A 19,776-nucleotide genomic window follows, 5' to 3' on the forward strand; every position below is an offset into this window, starting at 1 on the left:
ACCGTATTTTTCGGACCATAAGACGCACTCCCCCCCCCCCAAAAAAAGTGGGGAGAAAAGTGTGTGCGTCTTATGGAGCGAAGGTACCTTCCTCCGGGGGGGGGGGATCCGCTGCCTCCGCCTCTGATCCCGGCGCTTCCCCCACGCCTGCCTGCCTGGTTCCAGCTTCTTCCAGCAAGCGCTGGGATCGCTCCACACTGCCCCCAACGCAAACCCAGTGCTTTGCGAGCGCCAGCTGCGAAGGGGGCAGTGTGCTTCCTCCGTGCCTGTCTGCCTGGCTCCAGCTCTGACGCTTACAGCAAGCACCAGGATCGCTCCCTCCGCCCTCTGATCCCGGTGCTTGCTTTAAGCATCAGAGCTGGAGCCAGGCAGACAGGCACGGAGGAAGCACCCGCCCCCTCGCAAACCCAGCGCTTCGCTTACCGTCCTAAACATACCAAACAATCCACTGTATACAGTCAGGCTCTACGCTACAGCCACATTTGCTCCAATCCTACTGACAGAGATTCTCACCTGAGGGATCTACAACAAACCTTTTGGGAACTGAAGTACCCACCTGATGATGTCAGGAAACAGATCAACAAAGCCAGAATGATACCTAGAGAAAACCTGTTACAAGACAGACCCAAAAAAGACAACAACAGAATACCTCTAGTTGTCACACACAATTCTCAACTGAAAACAGTTCAACGTATCGTCAATGACTTACAACCTCTATTGGACAGTGACAGCTCTCTTTCAAAAGTACTGGGGGGGGGGGGTAAACCTTTTCTTGCACACAGACAGCCCCCTAATCTCAAACAACTCCTCACATACAATACAACATCTCATTTAAGCATGGATACTGGTACCAGAACTTGCAATAAATCCAAGTGCCAACTTTGCTGCTACATAAACCCAGACAACACAATCACAGGACCTAACAGCATTAACTACACCATCACACACTCATTCACTTGTTCATCTTCCAACATTATAAATGCTATTAAATGCCAACAATGCCCTTCAGTTCTCTACATAGGGCAAACAGGACAAACACTACAACAAAGGATAAATGGGCACAGATCTGACATCAGGAATCACAAAAATGAGAAACCCATAAGAGAACATTTAACCTTCCAGAACATTCAACGGGTGACCTCAAAGCTGCTGTCTTGCTGCAAAAGGAACTTCAAGAACAGAATGGAGAGGGAAACTGCTGAATTACATATTATTATAAAACTTGGAACAAGCACCTCCCCAGGACTGAACAGGGATATTGGGTTTTTATCTCATTACATATACTAAACCCACTTTCACCAAGTATAGTTATATATCCACAGTATTCCAATGTACTTCTCTTTTAGAATAGTGTTATCAGAATAATGTTTTTTGTATTGACATACTCAAATAAGTTTATTGAAATATAATAAATATTGGCTGTTTATCTCATTACATATACTAACCCATCTTCCACTATATTTTAATGTATTCTTTTTTCTAATGGCAAATTATGTTTATATGTGTTACATGTTTAAATTAAACCTCTGAGAAACCTATGCTCTCATTTTAATCCAGAGCTAACATTACAACAGGCTCTCCTTTATTGTACTTCACACTCAGAATATTTAATGACACAGACATTCTGACTTATATTACCCTTCGTTGTTGTTTCAGCCCAGTCAACACAAACGAACAAACACCAGACCCCAACTTGTGAGTCTTTTAATCTGCTAAAAAACATTTCCATGACTTTGCATACTAACTCACTGCCCACTTTTTCTATATTTAGGACTGCTTGTCATTCCATACTATTGTTTGATGAAGTATGCTTCTAGTATACGAAAGCTTACATTCTGAATAAAACTTTGTTGGTCTTAAAGGTGTTACTTGACTCCTTCTTTGTTCTCTTGCTGACTCAGTTAAGTCTTGGGGTTATACTGGACTCAGCATTACTACTGGAGAAGCAAGTTAATGCAGCTGCAAAAAACCCCACTTTCTACCACCTCAGCCTAGCTCATAAAATGGCCCCTTACCTTGATACGGTTGATCTGGAAACCTGGATCCACACCACAATAACATCGAGACTAGATTACTGTGATGCACTGTACTATGACCTCCTCTCAAAATCAATTCAGAAACTCCAACTGGTCCAGAATACTGCAGCTCAGCTATTACTGGGAGCTAGATGAAGCATGCATATTACTCCCATTCAGCAGATACTCCACTGGATGTTCACTTGTTACCATACTCAATTTTAGGTATTGGCTGTCACATACAAAGCCCTTCATGGCTGCGGTCTCTCTCATCTGTAGGTCTGCCTCTACCCCTATGCTCCACCTTGACAGCTTCACTCATATCAACAGGTGCCAGCCTACAAATAGGCAAAATCAACAACTGCTCATATATGCGTTTTCTCTGTTATGACTCTCACCTTATGAAATGGCCTCTCCAAGGAGATAAGGAAAGCTCCCACTCTCCTGGCTTTCCATAAACTATTCAAAACTGAATTATTCAAAAGGACTTTTTTGCACAAGTATTAGGGTTGCGCTGTACAAAATGGTTCACAAACTTAGTTGGATAAATGATTAGTGACTGTGGTCTATACTGTTATGTATAGCTTACTGTAAGTAGAATCCTATTATGTAATTTCCACATTGTTTAATCTGTCATTTTAATAATTATGTTATGTTTTAGCTCTTTCTGATGGCTCCAGACTTCTGAAATTCTAATGCACTGTTTGTTGAATGTTCCATTTTGGTGGTTGTACTGACTCACTATGCATAATCCACCTTGAGTCCCTGTGAGAAAGGCAGACTATAAGTAACACACATTTTTAAAAAAACCATCAGCTATACTGTCAGGTGCGAGGCAACAAATAACTATGCACAGCATTTTCAATATGGCAACCCTAAATAAACCTAGGTATAATATTTTCCCCATTTCCAATTAAAATTGGCTCACAATGCAGTATTATTACAGTGACCACCACATGGTAGGATCTACTCTTACTAAAAAGTGAACTACTATCAGAAATTTCTGTTTCAAAACCAGCAATACTTTTCACTGTCCACATAAAGGGTAGTGTTAGTAATATCTCCTTTTTATATATAATTCAGGTACTGACTGATCAGGCTCAGCCTTCTTTAGATGACATAAAACAAGCAGGGCAATAGACAAAACAGGCAGTAAATCATTAATCTTCCATGTAAAAAAAATTCTTCTTGGATGCCTCTCCACTCTTCTGGGGGCTCAAGGAAGGAAACTGAAGAAACACACAGTGCCATTCTAAACAGGCTTACTCTCAATCTTACTTGGATCTTTTCAGAAGGGCTTACTTTCAGGGAAGTGGTTTTAGGATTGCACTGTCAGTAGTTTTCTTATCAGTTTCCATTTTCTTTCCTCACTCAACAAGACTCTATTTTGTAGATATTGAAACAAATATCCATTTACTCCTGCATCAATGTGGAACTAATTAATGCAACTGCTTCAATTGCTCCAATGGATTCTGATCAGAGATATTATTGCCTGCCAATAACACAATAGCAGAATTTAGAACACCAGGCTGAAACAGTGAGAAGACACCCCCTTCTGGATAATGACCTACTTAGGGATACAAAAAAACTTGTGAGAGGATATCAGAATTAAACGTAAAGGAATTCACGGATTCAATAATTGGCAGTTTTAATTTGTTACCAGTATTATTTCCCACCATGAGAAAGGCAACAACAATTCTGCAGCTGCAGACCATGACATACCCAAGCCAGAAGGAAACATAGCTGCTTCATCCTGGCTCTAAACACTTCTTTACTAGAAATGTACAGAGTATTTTAGCAGACAGGTATATCAGTTCAGATGGCACAAATCTTGTTTCAGACAGAGATGTACAGAATAGTCTTCCAAAAATGCTAAGACAACAAATAACTTGTGAGTTTAAATTATAGAAATAATATTTTAAATACAAAGTAGTATATAATTAGTACTTTTGAAATAGATGACTACCTGTGATTCCAGTTATTTGGTAGATGAAAAATTAATCCACAATTCCTAATGTTACAGTATTTCAAATATATTAACATATTTATAATTTTACAACCAGAATAAGGGTTTTAAGTATTTGACAGAAGTTGCAGCATTAGAAACAAACAAGAATCCTAACAGAACGGTTGCACAGAAAAAAAAATAAACACCAGAACTAATATAGTAGGGGAACCAGTTAAATGTTCCAGATCAGGAGTCTAGACTCCACAAGAACAATCAGACACGAGTCTGATCTCATAATGAGTAAGATACCCTAGAGAAGTAAAATATCTGGCAATTTTAAGTCTACGGAAGGGAAAAAATTATACCTTTCAAGGTAAAAAAAAGCAGAGAAAATCTGAAATATTAACTGTTACCAAAATTATTCATGAACGTATTATTGAGAATGTATATTTCTGTAATATGCAGAGGATTATCATTATCTAACATCATAGACAGTCTTACATGCAAGTTTTCGTGCTACATATTTTGTCTTTTAAAAATGCATTTCACCCATTCCAAAAGGCACAGTGTTTCATAGGAGTCCTTTTTTCTCAGTGCTTCCTAAAATTTCCCCATTTTTCCTCAGAAAATTTTTCCTTTTTATCAATGGGTCTTTCATCCTTATCTCTAATATGTAGAAAGATTAATCTCAATCTCCAGAAGGGACTGGTTTCCAACCAGCATACATCATCACTGGATCCAGTTTCAGCTCCTCATTTTCAGACAACAGTTTTTTCAGGGACCATACAAGAACAAAACTGCTGTTTCTAGGTTTGTTGCAAAAGAAAAATTAAGCAGCAAGTCATCAGCATAATGTTGATATCTCAATCCTTACTTTATATCACTTCCCTCAAAGCCTGCATGTAGGCATTCATTAACATTGATCGTTATACCCCACCTTTCCAAATGAACTGCCTGAGGCAGATCACAATAAAATCTATGGTCACAGCACAATCATACAGTCAGTGAAATGACTGCCATTAAACAATGATGATAAAAACAAAACTGCAGTAGGAAAAGAAGACCCACAGAATCTTTCAGAGGAGGAACAAGCAAATAAAATAGCTTTGACGTGGCATCTAAAAGAAATGAGTGTAGATGCCAGAGGCAGTTACTCAGAGTAAACCAAAGCTAAATCACCACATACTGAACCAATGAAAGCAGTAAGGCCTCATGTACAGAAGGTGGCCGCCCTTCAGGTAAAAAGTAAAGGCAGACCCCTATGCAAGCAACCAAGCCATTACCAACCCATGGGGTGACGTCACATCACAACATTTTCTTGGCAGACTTTTTGTTATGGGATGGTTTGCCATTGCCTTTCCCAGTCATCTATACCAGGGGTCCCCAACCACTGGGCTGTGGACCGATACTGGTCCATAGCCTACTAGGAACCGGGCCGCGGAGCAAGGCGGAGTAGCCCCTGCCACCAAGCTGGACAAAAGAGGCAGAGTGGCCTCACTCCGAGGCTGCCTCCCCTTGCAGGCTGGCAAAAGGGTAAGTGCTGCTATGACCTTAGCCCACCCCTCATTTATAGACTCCACCACTCAGATGATCAGTGGGGATCTTTAAATGGGAGGGAGAGGCAGATTGGCCTGCTGCTGCTTGGCCACCTAGTTGGGGGGGCGGCAGAAACAGCCCCAGTCTCCTCCCCATTTAAAGATCCCCATGGGAGCAGGGATGGGTACGGGTGGGGGGGCAGCCTGGGGTGGCAGTCTCAGACCTACTCACTTGCTCATTTTCTAACATTGTATATGCCATTAAATACCAACAATGCCCTTCAATTCTCAACATAAGACAAACAGGTCAACCCCTATGCCAAAAGGATAAATGGACACAAATCTGACATTAAGAATCACAAAACTAGAAACCTGTAGCAAAATATTTCAGACAACCAGGGAACTCAATGGAGGACCTCAAAGTAACTGTTTTATTGGAAAATAATGTAAGAAAAAGACAGGAAGAGGAGATTGCTGAATTACAAGTTATTACAACACTCAGAACAATGGAGCCCCCAGGACTTAACAGAGGTATGAGGTTCTTATCTCACTACACATGCTAAGTCATTTAGTTCTCACATACCCAGAAATTAAACTTTGTTGGTCTTAAAGGTGCCAATGGACTCAAACTTAATTCTCACATCTGTTGTTAACTTCTTTAGTACCTATATGCCAATTTGCTCACAGCTCTTACCATATGTGTTATTCCACCTTAGCGGTATTTATTGTTTAGTTACTTATGCATCTTGACTCTAATTAGCACTTTCTGGCAACTAACCCATATTTAACATCTGAGGAACTATGTTTCGATTAAGGATACTATTCCCCAGGTTGAGGCGGGGGATCCCCCACTTTTGTGGGCTCCTAAATGTCCCCGGCCATTTGGTCAGTACAAGGAAATTACCCACACACCACCCCAAACAGCAATGCCACATGCAACACACTGATGTCACCTGGAAGTGACATCATCACATCAATAATAGGGCAACATCTGCTTTTGGTTTGAGGCCAATTTTACCATAGGCTTTGCCCCAAAAGCAAAGTGTCACCCCCAGTTTGCTGGCATCACTTCCAGATGATGTCAGAGCATTGCACAACATCTCCATCCACTCCACCCTTCCTAGCAACTAAACCTCTCCACCTATATGTAATGGTTGAGGTAGTTCTGTTTCATTGTATCTGAAGAAGTATGCTTGTATACGAAAGCTGATACCTTGAACAAACTTTGTTGGTCTGAAGGATGCCACAGGATTAGAACTTTGTGCTGCTTCAAACCAGCATGGCTACTCATCTGAATCTATTATCGCTTTCAGTTAAGCTTGGAAACATAGTAGAAATCTGGGCACATGTACACAGTATTTTTTAAAGCAACAATAACTTTAGCATTATTCATTGACGAGAAAATGGTGTGGAGGAATGACATTTTGAAAAAGACACATATGTGGGACTGAATAATTTTTAACTTTGCTTTGTTAAAAAGCACTTCATGTTTGCATTCTTGTGCTAGTGGAAGGTGAGGAAAATTATTTTGGTCCTCATAGTCTGAACCATTTTCTGTATCCAGATTTGTCTAGTAGAAATCAGTATTTCTTCTAATACTGATGAAATATATCCATTCTGTGGAGTCCCAGCTAGTAGCTTCAAATCAGTATTTTGACCTATCTGGAATTACTAAATACTTTTCTCAAAGGCAGTCCCACATACAACGTACCAAGACAGGGTTAATCAAAGCACTCTTAAACTGAAAATCCTTCTGGGAGATGCAACATCATCCAAGTTGGACACCATTTCCCTGATTTGGCATGCTCTCCTAACCAAGCATACTTCAGTCTTGTGTGGACAGCTCTAGGTCTTAACTATCCCATCACCAACTTTACTCACTGAATACATCTACTACCTTCATCAATATCAGGTTAAGCAGAGACAGTCAGATATCCATCCGCATAGTGATGTCACTTAATCTTCAATCTCCAAGCTAATTCTCCAAACAGAAAGGACAGGAACTTGCAGCACCCCACAACACAAAAACTACACACATTAAGTAGAATTCCACCAGCACCACTATCTGGAATCTACTTAATCAGTAAAAACAAAACCACTGATGCATTATTTAAACCAATCAGCATTCCAAACAGGCGATTTAGAAGGATACCATGGTCAATGGCAATTAAAAACTCCTGAGAAATGCAAAGGAATCTACAAGGCAGCACTCTCCCCATCTCACAGTAAAGGTCACCTATCACAGAAAGCAAAGCTGTATCCATATCAAAACCAGGACAGAAGCCAGACTGAAACATGCCCAGACAAAAAATATTGATATTAGCTAGACCTGTTTCAGTACTGAAATGAAGATACAAAAATAAGTGTCAATTAATCAACTTGATACTTCAGCTTCCTAGCTTTCTATCTCAACAGTCATAACGTGACATTATGAATTTACTATTAAAGAATATTTTATTTGGTAAAAACAGAGGATACCCAATATAGATGTGTCAAAAACAACAGAGTTCAGGTAGCACAAACAAACACCGCATATTCAATTGTTCATAAATTGCTCATTCCATATACACAAACCATACAAACACATTCTTAAAGTCCCAGTCCACAAAAGTCCACTGCATTCCAAAACATGCTTTAAGATGCAATCTTCAATTTCTTGTAAGAAGTGTTGGAGAAGAAAATAGAGACCGGTTTCGGCCACGCCTTTCTCAATCGTCACTCACAACGCAAATTGCTGCATCCACCTTCTCCAATTTTTTGGAACGATCATTCGCTAAATGGGACCCAGTCCTGCTACGTTAATCGGCATCACCTCACACAAATTCTACGGCTGGTGCAACCAGCCATAGAATTTGTGTGAGGTGATGCCCATTAATTATTTTCCATAGTATAGTAATCTGTGTGATGAACATAACTACGTGCTGGAGCATGAAACAGCAAAAGGAAACCTAAGACCCACCTAGCCAGGTTCCATGTAATTGCAACCAGCCACAGAATTTGTGAGGCGATGTCTATTAACGTAGCAGGACTGGGTCCCATTTAGCGAATGATCGTTCCAAAAAATTGGAGAAGGTGGATGCAGCAATTTGCGTTGTGAGTGACGATTGAGAAAGGCATGACCGAAACCAGTCTCTATTTTCTTCTCCAACACTTCTTACAAGAAATTGAAGATTGCATCTTAAAGCATGTTTTGGTATACAGTGGACTTTTGTGGACTGGGACTTTAAGAATATGTTTGTATGGTTTGTGTATATGGAATGAGCAATTTATGAGCAACTGAATATACAGTGTTTGTTTGTGCTACCTGAACTCTGTTGTTTTTGACACAAAAGAATATTTTATGGCAAAGATCTTTTCTTGCAAAGCTATCTATATTCAAGGAAATGTAAATACTAAAAAGGAAGATATCTAAAACTGAACAATTATTTTCCATAGTATAGTAATTTGTGTGATGAACATAACTATGTGCTGCAGCATGAAACAGCAAAAGGAAACTTAAGACCTACCTAGTCAGGCTCCATGTAGACAAACAAGTGACAGACTTCCAAAAAAGGTCATCCTCCCCAATTGCAAATGACAAGCCATTTAAAGAAGGCTGAATACTAAGAGAGTCAGAGATGGCTTTACCAATGCAGCTGGAATGCAACCACAGGTATTCTGTAGTGCCCCACAATCAAGCCCTGGCTGGGCAGTAATTATAACAACTCTGTAAAAAGCAAATACCTATTTGCAAAAGTATATGTATAAAGTATATTGTTAACAATGACATTCAATTAAAGGTCTTTCTCAAAAGCTGACAAGCTTGTTTTCAGCTTGTGTGTCAAACTACAATAAAGTAAAAATGAAAACAAAAGAATTCCAAGGAAGAGCGGTAGTGTTACTTTCATTGCTATAATACTGGTAAGGGATGAATAAGGACTTATTTTTAAAACACTGTTCTGCTTTTTAAGAGCCGTATGAATTCATTCACAAGCTACCTTACCATAAGACAAGTATTTCAGTGTTGTCAGACTAAAAGAAAATCAGATTTCAAACACTGATTCCTAATTGTGGATACTTTTTAGTGAACTGCAGTCATATACTCAAAACAAAAAAAATGCTGCATCACAGTCTGGTATCAGGCAGACTGGGGGAAAGGCAGATCTCCAGCATGCCACCCATAAGACTCAGAAATGTTTCAGTGCACGTCTTGAATATCTTGCAATCATAGTTTTAAACAAACTCTAGTAGTACAAATTCATACATTTGAATGCTTTTATCCACATTTTCTTACAGACTGGTCAGTCCATTTATGACATTTCATACCTGCACACCATGTTGTTAATGTTGCACATCTGTATGAACAGTTATTTCTATAGTCCTTGTTGACACTCTTCAGTAAATTTTAGTAGAGCAAAGTTTTTTTCAAGAAAAACCTTAACCAAAAGAGTAGTTTTCAGAGATCCCAAAATGTTTCTTTTCAGAGAACCCAAAATATTTCTTGACAAACTTCAAAAATTCACTTCTCCCCATTGGTTTGCTGCTTTTTCACCCAAATCAGTTACGATTTTGAAACATTTTTTTTTTGTTTTAAAATAGCCCAACCTAGTAATAGTGATACCACCATTCAGCCAATCAGATTTGACTATATAATAGAATCAATGAGGACACACACAGGTAAGTTTGAAACAAAAGACTATAGGAAAGCTATTACTGACAGGGGATTCAAATAAGCTACAGACTACTGCTACATGTATTTAAATACAGGGTGGGTTAGGTGATTTAAATTGTAGTTTAAAATTGGGTGTTTGAAAGCCAGCCCCAAGGTTGTCACCCTCCCAAGCACTTCCCCTCACTTTTGAATAAGAACTCTTGCTGCAATATGTTTTCCCCCTACAGATACTATCAGTTAACTTCTAGGAACTGTGCATCGTTGGGCAATACTACAAAGCACATACAAAAAACAAAACTGTTTTCAAAACAAGGGGAGTAGACAAGGAAGTGGAGGACAAAGCAGTAAACATAGCCTGTCACTATAGTAACCTTGAATGAAAAAGGTGGGAATAGATTCAACAAAAGATTGTTTTACTTATAGGCAATTATTATATAGTGCTAGATTTATTTATATGTATCCTGCCTGGTCTCTAAGCAGTTCAAGGCAGAGCATATAATTCACTTCTGCTCCATTTTATCTTCAAAATGGTTGCATGTGGTAGGTTAGATAGTGACTAGTTCAAGGTTACTTAGTGAGCTTCATGGCTGAGTGACAATTTAAACTTGGATCTCTCTGGTGTCAGTACAATACTTTAATATGCACAATACCTCTCACTTAGCTTCTGCTTTTTTTTTGTTGTAATAGCTACTTAGTACTGTTCAGCAAGTGGAAGAAAGGGTTGAAACAGGCACACATCACTGAGTTTTGCCACTTGTCTGGTTGACTATATATGAAGCAGGCTTGGCTTGGCCATGAGGCAGGGATACACCACCAATGAACAAAGGCATCAAACATATGATATGGCCAACAGGTCATAAGTAGCTCTCCAAAGCTACTCATATGGCCTGCAAGCTCTCACCCATCCAGAGCAAGTCTGAGCTGAACAAGGGGCAATCACCTTTAAAATGCCACATCATTAATTAAGCACACCACCTGTCCTCAACTGCTCTCTTTTCACTTTGTGCAAAAGAGAAGAAGAGATGTTGCAGGAATACACACACTTGCTCAAAATGACAAAGCAATTTCAGCAGCAGCCTGCTCCTAGTCACTTGCTTGGAGGCAAGAATTTTACTCAAATGTAAATGCCTTTAATTTCCACTGAGTCTGCAGTCTTTACTCCAAAATCTTATTTCCAGGCTGCCTTCCTTCATAGCTGCTGGTGTCCATAACGTAAAAGTAACATTTTCTGTTCAATGAGAATATTAAACTGTGATATCAAGGCAAAGTGAATAACTGAGAAAACAGATTCAATTTTATTCTAAGTGATAGTGCATATAAGTGAAGTAAAAACAAATTTCCAAAGTGTCATTACGGAGAAAATCAAAAAGATAACAAATACAGGTGAAGAGAGCACATTAGCACATCTAACATTCGTTTCCTAAATCCATGCTTTTCAATCAAAGAGAATCAATGTTATTAATATTTCACTTGTGATATTTTTAGATTAACAGAATTGTTACTTTTGCATTTCAATGCTTTATATGTGGCACAACCAAACCATATGTATGTCAAATCATAACAAAGAAGTTTTGATACTTCTGCTACAGCAGATGAAATCACAGTACTCACTCTCTCAGGACCAAACTAGATGTTACATACAGTACAGTTATGAGATTACCTTGAGCACTTTTTCAGACAAATAAAACAACTTCCAAATGGGTTATGAGTCAGAGAGTTTTCCCATCCACTCCCAGATGTCTCTCAAATGGCTCTACAGCCCAGAGTTCCAAATGTGAGTGAATATGCAAACAGAACTGGGTGTGTATGTCTGCACACACGTGCATGCTGGAGATGGTAAAAAGAAAAAAGCAGCAGCAAAAGAAGTGTAAAACAAGCCCCCATGTCAGTATTCCTGCCCCCCAGGAAACTGCTTTTCCTATTCTTAAAAGGGCCATCAGACTATTGCTCTAGTCTAGGTCTCTAAATGTAATGTATTTGTCCCTGAACCCTATATCTTAGTAGACAAGACTGGAAAGCACAGGAAATAATTGCTCTATGTTTTCCTGAACTATTCCAGTTGGTGATTCCTGGAAAATGATGGGAAACATGTGCTTCACACCTCAAGTGAATTAGCAGATGGCAAATCCCATTCCTGTAATAACAAACAAATAAAACAAAAATCCAAGAGCACCTTGAAGACTAACATTTATATTTTAATATACACGTCCATGAGTCCCAGCTCACTTCTATAAACATATGAAGGGAAAACCATACTGAGAAATTGAGAATTCTCCTTATGGGAACATTATGTGTGTGTGTGGGGGGGGAGTAGTATGAATTCCATCACAAATTAACAATTCAAATTCTCAATGTAAGAAGCAAATGGAGGAGGTGAAGTAGAACGGTTAGATGTGAATCCTGTCCAAGTAAAAAGAATTAGCAGCTACCTATCATGGGCAATGAGAGAGGTGAGTGGTTCAAGAAGATAAACAAAGTAAAGTAGGATAGCTTTAAATGAAAATAAACTGATATTTGTACAGTGTTATAGTCTATTTTCATTTAAACCAATTATCCTCCCTGCTAAACTGAAATTCCATGACTGAAATTGTAGAAGTACTATGTGGTTCTTAAAAATCAGCCAAGCTGGAGCAGGGGACATGGATCAGGGCTGAACTCAAAAAAGGGGTGGGTAAATCCTTCCCTTCTCCACTGCTTCTATGTGCAAGTAATTACCTGTATAAACTTCCACTGCAGTGGCATCATAACAGACCATTCACACAGCAGTCTTCCCTGAATTTTCAGAGGGCTTTTAAAATTATAATATAATGTTTTACATAACATTATAATGACCAATAGCCACCAATCTACTAATTTCCACTTTTTAAAAAATTTTAATGGAAGTCTCTACACTTCTTTTGTTGTGGAGTCATAAGGGTATTGTGCAACCTGCACTTTTCCCTTATAACTCAAGGAAAAAAGCTAAAGGCTCATCTACAACACACACATACAACCTGAGAACTAATACATTACTGAAATAGATCATGATAATGCTAAACAATATAGAGATCTGCCACTTTTTAAAAATGGAAAAAGCTCTCCAATGTGGTGGGGAAAGCAGCCATGGGAGCTGAGGAAAGGAAAACAGTGTCAGTGTAGATGGAACTAGAGATGGGCACAAACCTCATCACAAACCTAATTTCATCTCAAGCATTACCTGGTTTGTGAGCCTAGGTTTGTGAGACTGCATTTTCCACAAATCACTGTTTTTTTCACAGAGGGGGCTACAGAATGGCCCACATTTGCAACCCCCATATGAGGGCAACATCACTCTCTATAATGCAGAACTCCTGCCATGGAGACAGGATCTCCTCAACAAAGTGTGCAGACTGCAGGTCAACTGACATGACCAGAAGGACCAGGGGATGGAAAGGCTATTGGGGGGGAGGGGACAGCAGCTCAGCACCTCAGTCCCCTAGAGCCCCACCAGAAACAATTCCCCGTACTGGTGCTCAGTGGTGAGCTAGGATGCTGGCAGCGCTGGGGGGTGGGCAGCTGTGCCCTGGCAAGGCCTCAGCAAACATGATGGTGAGGGAGTACTTTGTTGAGCCCCCCAAGTCTGCTGTCTCTAAATCTCTGGAATACTGACCTTTCCTGCAGGGCCATGAGTCTCCTCTACTGCCCCCCCACCAGTGCCCAGAGTGAATGGTGTTCTTCCACATAGGAGACATCCCCAGCCCCCACCACTTGTGCCTGGACCTGGAGGAAGAATTGGCCTTCCAGAAGCTCAACCTCTCCCTACTGGGGTACCCCCTCCGGAATTTGGGGTGTACAGCTCCAGGGCCCATCTCCCCCCCTTCCCCACACTCTTCATGATTTCTGTCCCTTCCCCCCAGATGGGGGTGTCAAATATGCAGACTGGGGGCCAAATCAAGTCCGCGGAGGGCTCCTATCAGGCCCCCGAGCAACTGGCTGTCATCTACTTCCTTTTCCTTCTCTCTTGCTTCCTTCTGCACAACAGTTTGTTTTGCAAGGTTTACTCAATCACACAGGAGCTACAGAGCAAAACCTTTATTTTCTCCACTGGCTGAGACTCTTCCCTTGGGGAGGAACGGGGGAAGAATAGCTTGCTTTGCCAGGCTCTCTCAAACAGCAGAGCTACTGAGCCAAGCCTCTCTTCTTTCTATTGGCTGAGGCTCCTCCCCCTCCTGATCCTCTGGGGAACAAAGCAAAAAGCCAGAGTTTTCTTTGCCCAGTTCCCTACATCCCAAGGGAGAAATACAAAGAAAGCACCTTTAAGACCGAGTGCTAATGCTTTAAGCATGTTTTAAGGGTTTGGGTTTTTTTAAAATTGTGTTTGTCTCTGTCCTTTATAAAGTTTATATCTCTACTACCTAAATTTAAATAGGTACACACATGGCCTGGCCCAACAAGGTCTCATTTATGTCAGATTCAGCCATCATAACAAATGAGTTTGACACTCCTGGATTTGCACATCCAGCCTCCTCCTGTCCACATCTGCCTCCTCATGATTTCTGTTCCCTGCCCAAGAACCGTTGCTTCCAACCTCCCTCATCTATACATGTCTCTTCACCATATCTGTTCCCCCAAGAACCATTAATCCCAGCCTCTCCCCCCTTCCTGTCCACACATATCTTTTAAGATTTTGGGTCTCTATGGCTGTCTGTTGGTCTCAGGGCTCTGAGCTACCACCTATCCTTCTGCTAAAGCCAAGCGGATGGGCTAGCTGCCAGACTCCTTGGCTGAGGACCCACACTCCCCCTCATTGGGATTTTAACCCACTATGGAAGCAACAAACTTGTTTATAGCAGCCTGCACTAGCCATACCATAGAATCATGGGATTATATGGATACTTTATGGCAGGGGTCCTCAACCTTTTTAAATAGGGGGCCAGTTCACTGTCCCTCAGACTGTTGGAGGGCCGGACTGCCGTTACTGTACAAGGCCGCGGGCTGTCAGTTCTCCGTCTTCTGCATCTCTCTCCCTTCCCCACACCACACACCCTGGCCTGGGAACTCACCTCACCTTGGTATCACCTCACACTCTGTCTCCGCCGCCTCAGCCCAGTGCCGGAAGTGTGCGTTGCTAACGCAAGTTTAGGTCGAACGTCACTTCCGGTCTGATTTTGCCATAACCCGGCGGGCCGCATAAACGTCCTCAGCGGGCCGCATCTGGCCCGCGGGCCGTAGGTTGAGGACCCCTGCTTTATGGTAACCAAAATCTGAATTATCAGTTGAATGGAAAGACTCCAGTGCATGACACTACAGCTTTTAAATAAGCCAGCCTGAATCTGTGCAGGATGCAGCATTGTTGTCATGTAATGAAAGAGAGAGGTTGCTAAAAACTTATGGAACTGCCTTATACTACTAAATCAGATGACTGATCTACTTTAGCAGTAAAGTAGCAGCTACTGTCCAGACTCAGGCAGTAATTTTATACATTAAACACAACCTATTCTTGTAATTGGAGAAGCAAGGGATTGAGCCTGTGACGTTCTGCATGCAAACATGTTCTGCCAGTGAGCCATAGCCCCTTCCAACATACAAACACACATACTATTTCTCCCACGCAAACCCTTCTCGCTAGACTGTCATATTTACCTCTGTGGTACAGAAAGTAATCATACCTTGCTGTCTATTAGAAACAGTAGACTATCAAGTCCAGTCAAATATAGTAGATCCCTACATATAAGCTACAAGAAGCTTCCTTATAGTAAATCAAAACAATTTCTCATTCACTGACTAGGTCATTCTTCCACCCACTATAGACCCCTTAAAAACTGCATAGCTTAGGGTGGCCCATGTGTGTCATAAAACGTAATGCCAGGTTGTGGAAATACAAACTTTATAAAGGACACAAACACAATTAAAGATTTAAAAAAAACAAAATATGCCTAAAAGATTAAATATTGTACTCTTGCAATATTTTATTTAACAGTTTCTGATAACTGACACCTCTTGCTCTGAATTATTGCATCAAAATCTGGAGATGTCTGTGCTATAGCAATCTTGAGTATGCTGTTCAGGTGTTGTTCAGGTGTGAGTGTGTATGTTGCAAACTTAGTTTTGATTTACTGATATTACAGAAATCTCATGGCCAATACTTTGAGCCTAAGACTCAGAGAAAAACATGAAATAGCTGGGCATTGTGAGCTTTTTGTACATAAGTTGCTTCATGCGCTGGCCAGCCAATGAAGAAAATAGAGGCTTTGCTCTGTAGCTACCACGCAATTGAGAAAGCCTGGCAAAGCAAGCTGACATGCAGAAGGAAGCAAGAGACAGAGAAGGAAGCAGATGACAGTGAGTTGCTTGTGGGCCTACTAGGAGCCCTCTAGGGGCCTCCTCTGGCCACACATTTGACACCCCTGATTTATCTGCATTATATTTCATTCAGAAATTAATTTTGACACTGAAAACAGCAGGATATAAGTGAAAAGGAAAGGTCCCCTGTGCTAGCACTAGTCGTTTCCGACTCTGGAGTGACGTTGCTTTCACACCGTTTTCACAGCAGACTTTTTATGGGGTGGTTTGCCATTGCCTTCCCCAGTCATCTACACTTTCCCCCCAGCAAGCTGGGTACTCATTTTACAGACCTTGTAAGGATGGAAGGCTGAGTCAACCTCAAGCCGGCTACCTGAAAACCCAGCTTCTGCCGAGGATTGAACTCAGGTCATGAGCAGAGCTTAGGACTGCAGTACTGCAGCTTTAACATTCTGCACCACGGGGCTCTTATAGGTTATAAGTGACTATATCCCAAATTACACTATCGAAAACATACATATTTAAGGCTTAAAACTAACATACTGAACTATTTTCTAATTATTTTAAGATATATACGTATGCTGTGAACTGTTTGTGAATAGCAAGAAAACCTTGAGCTTTCCACAGTAAGAATTTGACATTCAGGGGCTCCCTTCCTCAGTTCTATTCCTGTGACAGGTAAGGCCACAATGCTGCTTGCAATGAAAGATGAGGAGAATGGTGGTGCAGAACACAAATCAACAATACCAAGGCAGAAATTATTTCTGGTCAGACTGAAAACACCAGTCTCTCACATCCATCACTGGAGAAAAGCAGAAATTTCCTCATTCAACAACTTGGGTCACCCTGCAATGAACAAGTAAAAAAATTTACCTATAGTTATACTATACAGTTGACTAATATTAACCTCACCCCCCCACAACTTATGTGCAGCTACAATAAAGATACCGTACTTAGCATGTAATTAGCACAGCTAAAAGGAAAACACAACTAATATATGCTTCTTTCTCCTTTTAAACGCTTCAGTGCTAGAAACCCTACGACCACTACACAAACATCTGACGTCCTCCTATATTCGGCACTGCTGGCCGAGTCACTTTCCAGAATGAATCCCAAGCTGACCCCACCCCACTATTAGCAAAGCCAGCTACGAACACCCATTACCGAGCAACAGAGGCTAGCCCATCGATTCACTCCGCTTGCAACCTTCCATAGATGCATAGTATTCGCTCCACTCAAGGGTGATCACTCACAAGCCTTACACGCCTAGGAACTTCATCTGCATTTATAGAACGCGCCGCACATGCTGCTGCTGCCAGGAAACAGAGAGCAAAAAAGGGAAGCTCTGAATCAACACAGAAATCTCATCCCTAGAAAAAGGGAGAAATACAAACATCCGGGCGCCCCAAACAGGGATTCCACTCAATTCTGTTCAGTTTGCCCCCCATCAGGCAAGATTTTTTTTTTTGTACTGACTGTAAAAGGGGGGCGGCGGAACTGAAGCTTACTTGGTATTTCTGATTTCGATCGTTTAATCGTGACTAAAGAGAATCGCAATTTTAATCTTGTATATCATTCATACTTATGTTGAAGCAGCCTGGAAGAGTGCAGTTGTTAGGCTGGATATGTGTGGATTAACAGCCTTTCCTCTTTTCAAAGAAACGGAGCCCACCAAAGCCTCCCCACTTCGCGGTCCTCATGCATACCAATCTCCTGTCGCGCCTCCCCATCCCATCTTCATTCCTATCCAGAGACCTTTCTCCCTTTACATCCACCCCACAGAAATCCCCACGCCTCCTTCCTGTGCCCCTATGTGCCCCACTGTCACGCCCTTGCTCGTCAGTTCTTCTCCCCCGCCCCCGTCTACACTTCCAGCACTCCCCCCTCTCGCTTTCCAATAACGCCCTCCTCCCCGCCACCAAACACCACACATAGAGACACACACCCTTCACATTGATTCCTCACTCGCCGTCTCCCCACAACACTGCAGCAGCCTCCCACCCAGCGGCGACGGTGTTTGTCCATCAGCCCCCGTCTCTTCCCCACGTAACACCACACCACAGGAGACGACACACAAAAAAGCTCCTCAACAACCGCAGCCGACGCCACAGGCCCAGCGACCCCCTCCCCACACAAGGTCCTCCGCGGGCCCGGCGCGCGCATAATGGGCCCCAGCGCGACCCCTCCCCCTTCACTGAGGAGAGAAGAGCAGGGGGGGGGGGCTGCTGATGCTCCTCCTGCGGCGGCTCCACAACCACTCCGTTCATCCATCCATCCATCCCACACGCTCTTCCTTCGCCCCCCACCCCCGCTCACCATCGCTGCGCTTGATCTCCACATAGATCCCTATCTGGATCTTGCCGAAGTTGGCCGCTGCCATCGCGTCATAGAGGGGGGAAGGAAGGGAGGCGAGCTTGTGATCTGGGCGCAGCCGGGAGAAGGGGGAAAAAAGGGGGGGGGGAGGCGGCAACAGAGGCAGCAACGGCAGTTTCTACGGGGAAGGGGGGAGGGGGAAAGGGAGGAGGAGAAAAAGGCGCCGGCCGGATACAACAGTCGCCGGGAGCTGCTGCGGCTGCGCACAACGTGGAGGCGTCACGGCAGGACCGGCTGAAGGGGTGGGAGGAGCAGCAGCGGCGGGTCTCCCTTGGCGCCCGCTGAGGAGGAGTTTGAGTGTGAGGTGATTGGGGTTGAGGCCGCCGCCACCGCCTTTCCCCCGCCGCGCAGATGGAGCGGCTCTTGCCACCACCCCAATTTGCCCTTCTCTCCGGCTAATCCCGCTGTTGTGCCGCGCTTGCTTGACGGTCTGTCTCTCCGGGCTTCACAGCCTCAGAGGATGCCGACAGAAGGTTATTATTAGCACGGCGTTAAAAGGGAGTGATCAGCCGAAGGTCGCCAAATGAGGGAGACGACAGGGAGAGTTGAACTCCAGCTTCAGCTGTCCTGCGACGGCTCTCCAAAGCTCGAGTACTGTACATTAGATCAAATTTTAGCTGTAGAAATCTCTAAAACTAACCACCCTGTTTGTGGTTAAAAATCAGGTAACCATCCTCAAGTGGCCTGTAGTTCCTCAGCTGCATATAAATGAGCACAATGAATGCTTAATCCTGTGTTCCCTGCGCAAATAGGGCTGCTGTCAAGGGGGGGCGAGGTCATGTTCCTTTAATACGGATTTGATATGCACTTGAAGCTAACATACCCAGATGACTGATCAAGCTGATATTAGAGGGACTAGTTTAAAAGTTGACTGCTTAATGTGCAAAGTTTGTACAATAACTAATTTGGACTAACAGCTTTCTGCCTGGTTTCATGCTCATGATGTGGATTTAGATTCTATTAAGATAAATAGAGTTTTTATACATTTTTGTT

General features: G+C 42.3%; 1 protein-coding gene across 5 annotated transcripts in view; it reads right to left on the minus strand.

Moving 5' to 3' along the window:
- The window catches only part of KIF2A (kinesin family member 2A), an 80,512-nt gene extending 61,482 nt beyond the window's left edge, over nt 1-19,030 (minus strand). For 2 of the 5 annotated variants that reach the window (XM_060235928.1, XM_060235926.1), the window contains exon 1: nt 18,727-19,030. In XM_060235928.1, coding sequence (XP_060091911.1) covers nt 18,727-18,790 — 64 coding nt within the window. In that variant the 5' untranslated portion in view covers nt 18,791-19,030. The remainder of the gene's footprint in view (nt 1-18,726) is intronic. The other 3 variants (XM_060235929.1, XM_060235927.1, XM_060235930.1) reach the window with 3 other exon arrangements.
- Between the last annotated feature and the right edge of the window lie 746 nt (nt 19,031-19,776).

Source organism: Heteronotia binoei, chromosome 4, assembly GCF_032191835.1.
Source record: "Heteronotia binoei isolate CCM8104 ecotype False Entrance Well chromosome 4, APGP_CSIRO_Hbin_v1, whole genome shotgun sequence".
In the NCBI taxonomy this organism is placed as follows: Eukaryota; Metazoa; Chordata; class Lepidosauria; order Squamata; family Gekkonidae; genus Heteronotia; species Heteronotia binoei.